The 11,588-nt window shown below is 48.3% G+C and overlaps 1 protein-coding gene across 3 annotated transcripts in view; it reads left to right on the plus strand.

Annotated features, from left to right (window-relative positions):
• Positions 1-11,063, plus strand: part of RCAN1 (regulator of calcineurin 1) — a 99,483-nt gene extending 88,420 nt beyond the window's left edge. For all 3 annotated transcript variants that reach the window (XM_060640447.3, XM_060640449.2, XM_060640448.2), the window contains exons 2-4: positions 2,440-2,613; positions 6,317-6,476; positions 9,293-11,063. In XM_060640447.3, the coding sequence (XP_060496430.1) occupies positions 2,440-2,613; positions 6,317-6,476; positions 9,293-9,465 (507 nt within the window). In that variant the 3' untranslated portion in view covers positions 9,466-11,063. The remainder of the gene's footprint in view (positions 1-2,439; positions 2,614-6,316; positions 6,477-9,292) is intronic.
• Positions 11,064-11,588: the final 525 nt, after the last annotated feature.

The raw sequence follows: 11,588 nt of genomic DNA on the forward strand, positions 1-11,588 counted from the left end.
ACGAGTGTGTATGATGCTTGAGAGCTAGGACTGTGGTTTCTGAACGAGATATCAGCACATTCTATGTGTGAAAATCCCACAAAAGCTACGTATTTCATATTAGCCTTATGTGAGTAAAATCATTCTTTATTCAATCAAAGAGGGACAGCATCCAGCAACTATAAGAGCTAGATCCCAGCTGTCAGAACAAATAAGATTATTTTTTTAGGAGAATGGCGTCATAGTGATGTGGATTTAACAGACTCTGTGCTTTCTCTTGTGGTCTGGTCCTGAGCCCTGACTTGTATTCTAAAAATATTCCGCAAAGTCATCCCCCCTAAATTCTGAATCATAACTCCAAAACTAAACAGTGGGTCACAATGCCTATTGATGAGGTCATGCAAAATTCCAAATATATATGCACAGACCCTGCGCCAGAAACTTGCCTGAGCTCCTGCTGGAGAGAGGTGGGGAAAACGTCCGCCAGCAGCCAGATGAAATCCTCTGGGAAGCATCTGCTGTGTAACATTTTTCTCATTCTTTGCCTCTGCAAAACCCCTCAGAGGTTTTCATAAACGAAAGCAAAGCCACGGGATTCAGAGAGAGAAAGTTGGTGAGTTGTTACCACCCCCACCCTTGGAACAACCTGCCTGGTGCGCACGGGCTGACCGCCCCCGCCCGCGCTGGAACACAAGTCCTGTCCTGCCCGTGAAGCCTCTTGCGCCTGGAAGTCCCATGCCCTTGCCTCTCTCTAGCACTGAACATTCTTGAAAATGTTCTCTCTGGTAAGGCGTCCCCTCTCCCCTCTGCAGAAACTGCTTTCCGCAGGTTTCCAAGGTACTAGGTGCGCCCCGCCCGCCTCCTCCTCGACCTCGGTCCCCTTTGTAGAAGGCGCGCCCCTCCCCCAATGGGACCCTCAGCCGGCCCTTTCTGCCTTGCGCAGACTTCCCACCACCTGTCCTTCCTGTTCAGTCTGGAAGAAAAGGCTCGGAGGGTAGGACGCCTCACCGTCCATACAATCCTTCTGGAAGTTTTGACTGTCTATCAACTCGGTCTCTGGTTGGAGCCTTGAGACCTCGCTGTGGTCTCCCATCTCGCCCCACACCCTCCCGCAAAAGCCACCACCCTAGGACCCAGCCCAGCAGGGGACTCTCCACACAGCTTCTCCCAGAAAGCTGATGAGCTCCTTCCTGAATCTAAGCCTAACACCCTTGGACTTGGGCATTTCCATCCTAAGAACTCATGCTGTTTTGTAATTTTCACTAGGCATTGTAACACTAGAGCTAGAAATATACATACATTGTAGCCCGCATGCAGAAATGGATCCATTTGTGGGAGGCAAACAGTAAGAGACTCAACTGCAGAGAACAAACTGAGGGTTTGCTGGAGGGGAGCAGGGCGGGGGATGGGCTAAATGGGTGCTGGGCATAAAGGAGGTCACTTGTTGGGGACGAGCACTGGATGGGGGTTCTACTCCTGAAACCAATACTACGCTGTATGTTAACTAGCTTGAATTTAAATAAGTAAAAAATTTTTTTGAAAGGAAAGAAAGAATTGGGTCCATTGGCAGTACATTAATTTTTAAACCAGTATTATTTTAGAGAGTTAAAAAGTAACAGACTCAGTGGGAAAATAATAGGGAGATTTCTTTTTAAACCTCTTCCTTTACCCTGAGAAATGCAGGGTTTCTTATTAACTTCATTGTTTCCCAATGCAATAAAATTAAAAAGAAAAAATTTTTTAATGTTTATTATTTGAGAGAGAGAGACAGAGACAGAGAGAGACGGAGAGCAAGCAGGGGAGGGGCAGAGAGAGAGAGGGAGACACAGAATCAGAAGCAGGCTCCAGACTCTGAGCTGCCAGCACAGAGCCTGACTCGGGGCTCAAACCCACAGACCACGAGATCATGACCTGAGCTGAAGTTGGCTGCTTAACCGACTGAGCCACCCAGGTGCACCCCCCCAGTGTTTTGTTTTGTTTTTTTCAAATGAGTTCCAGTGTTTTTAAGCCCTAAAGAAACATCTGATCTACACAGCCACTCCCTGTGTTGAGTAGTGGGGGTGGGAGATCACTAGGCCTGGGAAGGTTGTTGGACATAAGGAATTGTTGGGGGCGGGGGGGGGGGGGGTGACAAATTACCAAGCTGGACATCCTTGGAATGTCCTCCTTTCCTACTTTCAAAAGAATGTTTCTGCCACTGGTAATTGTTTCGCTGACTGAATAAACTTAAGAAATCCTACATTCTAACTTTCTGAGAAAATCACCTGTATTAGAATTTAAAGGGGCCAAAAGCAAATCTTCCTTGAAGGGGTAAGGCTGGCTTTTCTTGTCTAAGAAAGAAGTTGGGTGTTCTCGAAATGACACGAATAATTCCCTTCCTCAAGTGGAAATGCGATGTAGTCGTCAGGACTCCTATGCGGGTATATTTTAACTCCTTTTATTTTTGTTATTACTTTTCAGGCCAAATTTGAATCCCTCTTTAGGACATATGACAAGGATATCACCTTTCAGTATTTTAAGAGCTTCAAACGGGTCAGAATAAACTTCAGCAACCCCTTATCTGCGGCGGATGCCAGACTCCAGCTGCATAAGACTGAATTTCTTGGAAAGGAAATGAAATTATATTTTGCCCAGGTGAGTTGAATGCAGTGATACACCTGCTTCTCCCTCTCACCCTTTTTAAAAGTATCTTAGACATTGATTATGTTATACATTGATTTTTTTTTTTAATGCATACGCATTTCAATTGCAATGTTGGAATTAAAAGTATATCCTGGGGGCGCCTGGGTGGCTCAGACAGTTGAGCGTCCGACTTCAACTCAGGTCACGATCTCACGGTTCGTGGGTTTGGGCCCCGCGTCCGGCTCTGTGCTGACAGCTCAGAGCCTGGAACCTGCTTCAGATTCCCTGTCTCCCTCTCTCTGCCCCTCCTCTGCTCACACTCTCTCTCCTTGAAAATAAACATTAAAAAAAAAAATTTGTTAAGTAGATCTTATTCTGTACCCTTCCTTTTTCACTGTGTATCATCCGTGATCATTCTACCACAACATTAAAATGTGTTTAATAAGATCATTTCCAGGTACGTAATATTCTACCGTACAGATATTTCAGACATATTTAAGCAGTCTTTACTGTCAGACATTTGTCTTGTTTTCCAATGTTTCACTATCACAGATAACCCTGCAGTGAACATTGTTACATCTCCACCCTTTTTTTAAGCATGTTTATTTTGTCATTTAAATGACAAAAGCCACACAGATTAACTGAAACAATCCAAGTATGGTACAAAAGTCCCTAAAGTTAAATAGGTAGATACATTTCCCCACTCCCCCTTCAAAGCCATCGCCTCACATAACCACCTTTGAAAATCTAGTGTGAATCCTCACCCACTTTCCCCTTCACATATACAAACACACCAGTGCATGAGTATGAGTTAATTTGCTTGCACACACACACAAAAAAAATGGAATTACTACAGCCTTCTCTTTTACTTAGCAGTGTATCGTGGACAGACTTTCTGGTCAACGTGCCCGGCTGGGTTGATTAAAAACTCTTAAGAATTCATTTTGAGGAAGGCAAAATTCATACTCGAAATTTTGAATGTCCCGCCTATTTAAGAAAACATCAACATGGGGTGCCTGGGTGGCTCAGTCGGTTGAGTGCCGGACTCTTGATTTCAGCCCAGGTCATGATCTCACAGTTTTGAGATCGAGCCCCGTGTTGGATTCTGCACTGAACGTGGAGCCTGCTTGGGATTCTCTCTCTCTGTTCCTCTCCCGCTTGCATGCTCTCTCTCTCTCTCACTCTCTCAAAATAAAAAAGAAAGGGAGGGAGGGAGAGGAAGAGAGAGGAAGGAAGGAAGGAAGGAAGGGAGGAAAGAGAGAGAGAGAAAGAAAAAGAAAGAAAGAGAGAAAGAAAAAGAAAAAAGAGAAAGAAAGAAAAAGAAAGAAAAGAGAAAGAGAAAGAAAAGAAAGAAAGAAAGAAAGAGAGAAAGAGAAAGAAAGAAAGAAAGAAAAGAAAGAAAAGAAAGAAATCAAACAACAGCATGTGTTTAAAAGCAGGCGACCTCCAAAATGGCCCTTGACCTTGGGATGAGTAGCGCTGGGATAACCTTTCCTGCTCATTCAGGAGGGTGGTAGTTAAGAGTACAAGGCTGTGGGCCTGGCTAGTCTAACACTCTAAGATTTGTGCAGCATGTTTCCAGGAACTGGCTCAAGGGTTAGGGCTACTGACTTGTTTCAGACCAAGAGCAGACCTGAGCGGGGCCTCACTCTGTGCAGGTTCTCAGCAGCCCCGAGCCTCCCTCGGTGGAGAACCAGCCTTCTGCCAAGTGCGGGCAGCCGCGTCGGCACAAGGCTGCCAGGCCTGGCTGGAAAAGGAAAAAAAAAAAAAAGAGTTAACCAGACAGGTAGCAAACGCGAAGAAAGCCTCCTGGTGGCAGGAGTCCCAGCCCCGGGTCGCTCTCGAAGGGCTGTGAATGGGCTGTGAATGGGTTTGCCGTTTCTCCTGCTCACCACCCTTCTGGTTCTCCCCCACCCTCCAGACCTTCAATGATAAGGTGACCCATTTTCAAGGCAGCTCACAAAGTTCTATATGCTGTTGCATCTGGGGTCCAACAGGTTGGTTGTGGAAGGGGAAGGAGCTTCTCAGGTGCAGCTTTCTGGTTACGGCTCGTCCCCACGGGAGCTCTGAGCTCCCCAGGCCAGTAGAGGAGCGGAACCTGTGGAGACACTTCCTGACCCTGGGAGGAGGCCCCCTTGCAGGCCCTTCAAGTATAAATTAGAGCTAGGATGCGCTGCCCCCTGGTGGCGGAGCAAAGCACGGGTTTTTGACCTTGGCTCTTTAGAATGACTTTGTCCTTCCACTTTTTCTGATTATTAAAGTAAATGCACACTCAGTGTGAAAATTTGGCGGGGGGGGGGGGGGGGGTGGGGTGGGGGGGTGGGGGGGGTGTGGGGGGGGGGAGTGGGAGATTAAAATACAAATAAAACCCAAACTGGTAAGATTTTGATACAACATCTTTCTGGGCAGCCCTCTAACTGCACGGAGAGGACTTCTAAGCCCAGACTAGAACCATGGGTTATCGTTTCATGCTATTTTTTAGTTTTTTTTAATTTAATTTAACTTTTTTAGGTTTACATCCCAGTCATTAGCATATAGTGCAATAATGATTTCAGGAGTAGAATCCAGTGTTTCATCCCCTACGCACCACACCCAGTGCTCATCCCAACAAGTTCCTCCTCGATGCCCCCTGTCCATTTAGCCCATCCCCCCAGCCACAACCCCTCCAGCAGCCCTCAGTTGGAGTCTCTTATGTTTTGTCCCCCTCCCTATTTTTATATTATTTTTGCTTCCCTTCCTCTATGTTCATCTCTTTTGTATCTTAAATTCCACATATTCAGTCTTATGATACTCGTCTGTCTTTAATTTCACTTAGCATAATACCCTCTAGTTCCATCCACGTTGCAAATGGCAAGATTTCATTCTTTTTGATTGCCGATACGTACATACATACATACCGCATCTTCATCCATTCATCAGTTGATGAATGACATTTGGGCTCTCTCCATACTTTGGCTATTGTCGATAGGGCTGCTATAAACATGGGGGTGCATGTGTCCCTTCGAAACAGCACACCTGTATCCCTTGGATAAATGCCTCGTAGTGCAATTGCTGGATCGTAGGGTAGTTCTATTTTGAATTTTTTGAGGAACCTCCATGCTATTTTCCAGAGGGGCTGCACCAGTTCGCATTCTCAAGATAGTATTTTTTTTTTTTTTTAATCTCCTGGCAGGTGGATCTTTTTTTCCTTCTTTGCTTTTGGCATCTGATTTGGAACCGCAGAGGAAGGGAATTGCGGGGTACCACCGGGTGGGCGGGGGCCCTGGGACCCCAGCCCCACTTTGCCCTCCCAGAGGCTGTATCATCTTAGAGCTGTCGCTTAGCCTCTTGGAGCCTCTGTTCTGCCTTTGTGCCCTGAGGAGCTAGAAGAAATGGCTGAGATCCCTGTGGCGTCAGCAACAGTGCTTTACTTGGTCCATTTCTACTACGACGCTACTCCTTTTCCACCAGTCTCGGTCCGTGGTGATTCCTGGCAGTCCCTGTGCCTGTGGGTCCCAGTCCTGGGAGGGCGCTCTGACCATGCTTGTGCCGTCACCCCTTTGCCTTCTCCATACGGACTGGGTCACGAGCCCCCTCCGGAACCGCATGCGTTCTGCTGCCCAGACGTAGGCTTGTCCTTTTGCGCCTGTCCTCCACAAGCTGTCACTGAGCGCTGTCGCCTCGCTTGGGTTCTGTCCTCCAGAAACCATGCGCCTGTATTTTTTTCTGTCCGCAGACGTTACACATAGGAAGTTCCCACCTGGCCCCCCCGAATCCGGACAAGCAGTTTCTGATCTCTCCTCCTGCCTCGCCGCCCGTTGGTTGGAAACAAGTGGAAGACGCTACTCCTGTCATAAATTATGATCTGTTATACGCTATCTCCAAGCTAGGGCCAGGTAAGCGGTGCTCTTGGGTGGGAGCAGGGAGACAGATGGGCAGAGGTGGCGTTCACGGGCCCAGACGGAGATGCTCACCTGCCTCAGGGAGCGCCTCCCCCCACCGTGGCCCCCCGCGTGTTTTGTGAATGGTTTCTAGTTGTTTTCATCTGCGACTGTAACTCAGGTTGCTGGGGACACGCACACCTGCCTGCCTCTGGCCTCATTCCTTAGCGGGTCATGGGTACCAAGCACCGTGACCCCTCCTTGCCAGCATCACGGGAATCCTTCCCGTCACCCACTAAGCACCAGCCCCAGGCCCTGTCACTCCAGGATGAGCAATTAGACTTGGAAAGGGAAAACAAACCACCCTACACGTTAGAAATTTCATCTTTAGTCAAGGTGGTTGGTCTGATTCTCACCTGCTCCTTTGAATGTTCAAGGGAGCTGTAGGGCGTAGTGAAGAAAGGGCCCCAGTCATGCACGCCCCCTCTTGGCCCCATTGGGGTGCTCCCCAGCTGAGAAAGAAGAGTCTTCAGTCCTCCGATGGGACGAACGTGTGAGTGTTCGGGGAGATAACAGGTGTTCTGGCCTCAGTCTTCTTCTCCATACAGTGGGTATTACCCAGCGGAGCTGTGAGCCATACGTTGAGACCGTTGTGTAGAAAGCACTTCAAAACGTGCCTGGCCCATAGGCTGCGCCCAACACATGATTTTTGGAAACAATCCGATATTGGTGGTTCCTGTCCTACCTGCTGGGTTTGGGGTGAGCGAGCGGGCAGGTTCGTGAGGACGTCTTGGGGTGAAGCAGTTTGAGCTCCTGCCCTATCCACAGAGCAAACAAATACTGAGACCATTTCTTCTGGACCAGAAATCTGATGATACTCCTTTGGATTGAGGGTTTTATTTCACGGACCATCAGCAGTTTCGTGTTGAAAAGATTACATTTCTGAACACACTGCCCCCAGCGGAAATCGCCTCCGTGGGAGAAAGCTAGAATCCCATTACTCCCTGCCGCTGGTGGTGTCAAGGTCAAGGTGGACCTGGCCAGTCCGAGGAAGCGCGAGCTCCTGGCTGAGGTGCCTTAGCCGAGCTGAGGGCTGGAGTCTGCCGGGACGCTAGACAAGAGAAGAAACGGGTCCTCCAGCTGGGGGAGGTGACAGAATCCTCCAAGGGCAAGGAGTGCTGCTGAAGGCAGTTCTTCCCACTCCAGAACCTACCCCTCCTTTCTGATTTGAGAAGCCCTTTCAGAAAACAGACATAATCCAATCCATTCGCCCTTAGTTTACGTGACAGTGAGCTGGAACCAGATCTCATACTGGGCCGTGCTTTGCCGCCAGCAGGATTGCAAAGAGTTTGCAAATGTGGCCCTACACTGAGGCTTTCTGGACCCTGGCTGATGGGCAGGTAGATAAGGACCCTGACCGGACAGCCGTGATCTTGTGACCCTCCACCTCAATTCCCTCCCTGACAGAACTGAGGCTCGCTCACCTTTTCAGATGCAATTGCCATGAACGTTCCAGATAGAGAACAGGCAATTTCCTTTCTTATGAGGAAAAGTGCCTTCTGTGTTCAGAGGCGTCCCCAAAGCAGCGGGAGGCGAGAAGGTCTGGAATCCGGCTGGGGAAGAACACACAGAACTTGAAGGAAAACCCACCTCTGCACCCCGAGGGGGCGGAGCCAGCCGAAGCAAACCGCCCTCCCCCACCTGCTTAAATCGTAGCATTTCTACTACTCCCCGCTTCCCACCAGTCAGGATCCGCGCCCTATTTGTCAACATTAGTAAAACCAGGTGACACTTAACGGGCCTGTGGACCATGCAGCAGGTCCCAGGCACTTAGCTTGTACTTACCTGAGCAGCTCTGTGAGGTCAGTGCCATAATTATCCCATTTCTCGGAGGAGGCCGTGGAGGGTCACAGGAATGTGAGGGGACGTGCCTTCGCACGGGCTCCAGGTCCTGAGTGGAGGGAATCAGAGGCCACGTGTGGGCCCCCCTTGTGGCCTGTCTCCAGTGCGAACCGCCTCGGTGGGAGCCTCAAGAGGGAGGCTCATGGGGTGCCTGGGTGGCTCAGTTGGTTAACCATCCAACTCTTGATTTCTTTTTTTTTTTTTAATAATGTTTACTTATTTTTGAGAGGGAAGGAGAGACAGAGCGCAAGCAGGGGAGGGGCAGAGAGAGAGGGAGACACGGAATCGGAAGCAGTTCTCCAGGCTCCGAGCTGTCAGCACAGAGCCCGACGCGGGCCTCGAACTCACGGATCGTGAGATCATGACCTGAGCCGAAGTCTGACGCTCAACCCCCTGTGCCACCCAGGTGCCCCCCGACTCTTGATTTCTGCTTGGGTTATGATCTCACAGTTCATGAGTTCTCTCTCTCTCTGTCTCAAAATAAATAAATAAACTTAAAAAAGACGGAAGCTCTCGATGTCCTTTCCTAACGCGTTTTATTCGTGTACTGTCTCCCCGAACACATCGCACCACAATGGGGAAGCCATCTGGGTATTTTAGGAGGCCTGGTGGACACGTTAAGTGTCATTAAAAAATATACTCCTTCCGTTGCTTTCATATGCCTGGATTCAGTGTTTGACTGAAAAAATAATATATAACGGTGACTCTGTGTGTGTGTGTGTGTGTGTGTGTGTGTGTAATTTTTTTTTTTCCCGCTAGAGCCACCAAAGAAATACCAATCCAGAGCATATCTGGCTGTGTCCCTCGGTCCCCATTGAACGTCCGCAGAAGCCAGGCCGAGCAGACCCATACATGCTCTTCCGTTTGCTTTTGTTTCTTGGCTCTCCGGTCCTTGCCCGAGTTACCCTGCATTTCTCTTCTTTCCCCAGGGGAAAAGTATGAATTGCACGCAGCGACCGACACCACCCCCAGCGTGGTGGTCCACGTCTGTGAGAGCGATCAGGAGAACGAGGAGGAGGAGGAGACGGAAAGAATGAAGAGACCCAAACCAAAAATTATCCAGACCAGAAGGCCAGAGTATACGCCTCTCCACTTAAGCTGAACTGGCGCCCGGAGGAAGAAGTATTCCGAATCACACTCACGGAGAGGAATCTTTTTCTGTGCAAGTGGCCGCTCACGACTGGGGATGTGGCAGCCGTGATCGCTGCGGCAGAAATTCCAGTTCGCGTTGCTCAGAAGAGAATCAAGGCTTTGTCCTCTGGTTCTAATGCTGGGCATCCGTCAATGTTCATGGCTTCCGGGAATGTCCTGGGCCAATCACTGAAGTTTAAGGTGATCGCACGAGGACATTTGGGCACGTCTCGAGAAAACCGATAACCGATCGTGTTTTGTACTTGTTCTTTTCTGGTAGGTTCTGTCTTTTGTCAAGGGCGGCTTGATCCCTGGGTGTGGGGAGAACCTTCTGTTTCCAACCAGCCCAATGGGCAGACTCTCTCTACTGGTAGGAAAAGGCACCGCGAAGCCACAAAGCGTCCGGTGCAGAAAGGCTGTGGAAGCAACAATGCAGTGTGGGAATTGTAGTGTTTCATTTTTCTCCCCACCACGTTCTAATGTTTGTGCATGTATATTACGGATTTTCAGAACTAACCTCTGTTTGTGTATAGTTATGCCATTGTTGTGTTACATCTTTTGGGAAGATAGGAAAGCTTGAACAACCGATCACCTTTCCAGATTCATGATTTCTCTGCGACAGCACTCACACGTGGAATGCACCTGGAATACGTTCATTCAGCATCCTATCCATTGCAACATAGCCCTTGTGCTTTGACAAAAGAAGTCGATCTGAAATTCCCACGTAGAGTTTCACTTCGTAAAGTGCAGAGAACAGCAGTTTCACTGCCAGCATTTAGTGGGTGAGAAATTTTAGGTTAGGTGTTTGGGGTCAGACATCGGTTCCATTTCTTTCTTTTCCGTGGTGGTTCGTACACATGAATCGTAGCCAAAATACCTTTCTGGGGAACCGTTGGTGGAGATAGTTGATTTTTGTTTTTTTAACCCCACTAAAACATCGAGATAAACCTGTAAATAAAGCCGATAGCATATTTTCAGTCCCATTTGTACACTCGGGTGAAAAATACGGCAGTGGAATTGTAGTGTCAGAATATTACCCTACCTGTGACTTGTATGTTGTAGAAAACGCTGTTAAATGTCGGACAGGACTTGAATTCAAAGCATGTCAAGTGGATAGTAGATATGTGGTGGAATGCTAGGGACTCAGTGCCTTTTTCCCCATTGATTCCTGATGGAATTGTTACACTAGGTTAACGTCTGTAATTTTTTTCTGGTCGTAATGTGTGTGTCTGGTAAACAGGTATTCTATTTTGGCCTTACAACACCGTAACGAAATTTGTCATTTTGAAATCCCTAACGCCCAGTAACAGTGCATGCTTTGGAAATTTGGAAGGTGGTTTTCTTTAAGAAGCAAAGGCATTAGGTTGTTCGTGTCAAGAAATTGACGGGATGTTCTCAAAACCCTGTTTACAGTACTTGGTGAGGTGTTGGGGGGCCGTGAGGGAGAGACCATTGCCTAGCTGTTCAAGTGTTCCTGGCTAAGTGCTTTTAAACTGGAGAGGCTAACCTCAAAATATTTTTTTTAACTGCAGTCTATAATAAATCAACACAATATCCTCTTTACGGAAAGCTTGATCTCTGTGCCCTTTTATTTCTGATGATCGGTCTGTGAACCCTGTGAACCTTGCCATCTCCAAAGGACTCCTTCCTTCGTCAGCTGCCATTGAGAAACGTGTGATGCTTTCCTGTGGTTCGTGGAGGGTTAACCGCACTAACTGTGTATCACCTAGTAAAGCGGAAAATGGAGAAAACTGAAATCGGGAGTCTGGGTATTTGCTTTGTGGAGGGAGACGAGGAAAACCCTGTTGCCCAGCAAAACCACCAGCTCCAATAAGCAACAACGTTTCTGATCGGTCATAGGAGGAGCTGTCTTTCCTGCTAGAAGCCCAGGCAAGACACTGAATGACAAAGGCCAGTTAATGTTCCGGAAGTCTGTCTCTGAGCCTTCCGTCTGAATCCCAAGCAGCCTTCCCCCCGGAGCCCTTATGACACGTGGCGACGTGCTTTCTGTGCGTGCCCACAGAGGCCCAGACAATCCAGGGTTTATTGGCTGAACTCTTAGCAGACGACATTAATCTTGATCAAGGTTAACAT

The sequence above is a fragment of the Panthera onca genome, chromosome C2 (assembly GCF_046562875.1).
Source record: "Panthera onca isolate mPanOnc1 chromosome C2, mPanOnc1 haplotype 2, whole genome shotgun sequence".
In the NCBI taxonomy this organism is placed as follows: domain Eukaryota; kingdom Metazoa; phylum Chordata; class Mammalia; order Carnivora; family Felidae; genus Panthera; species Panthera onca.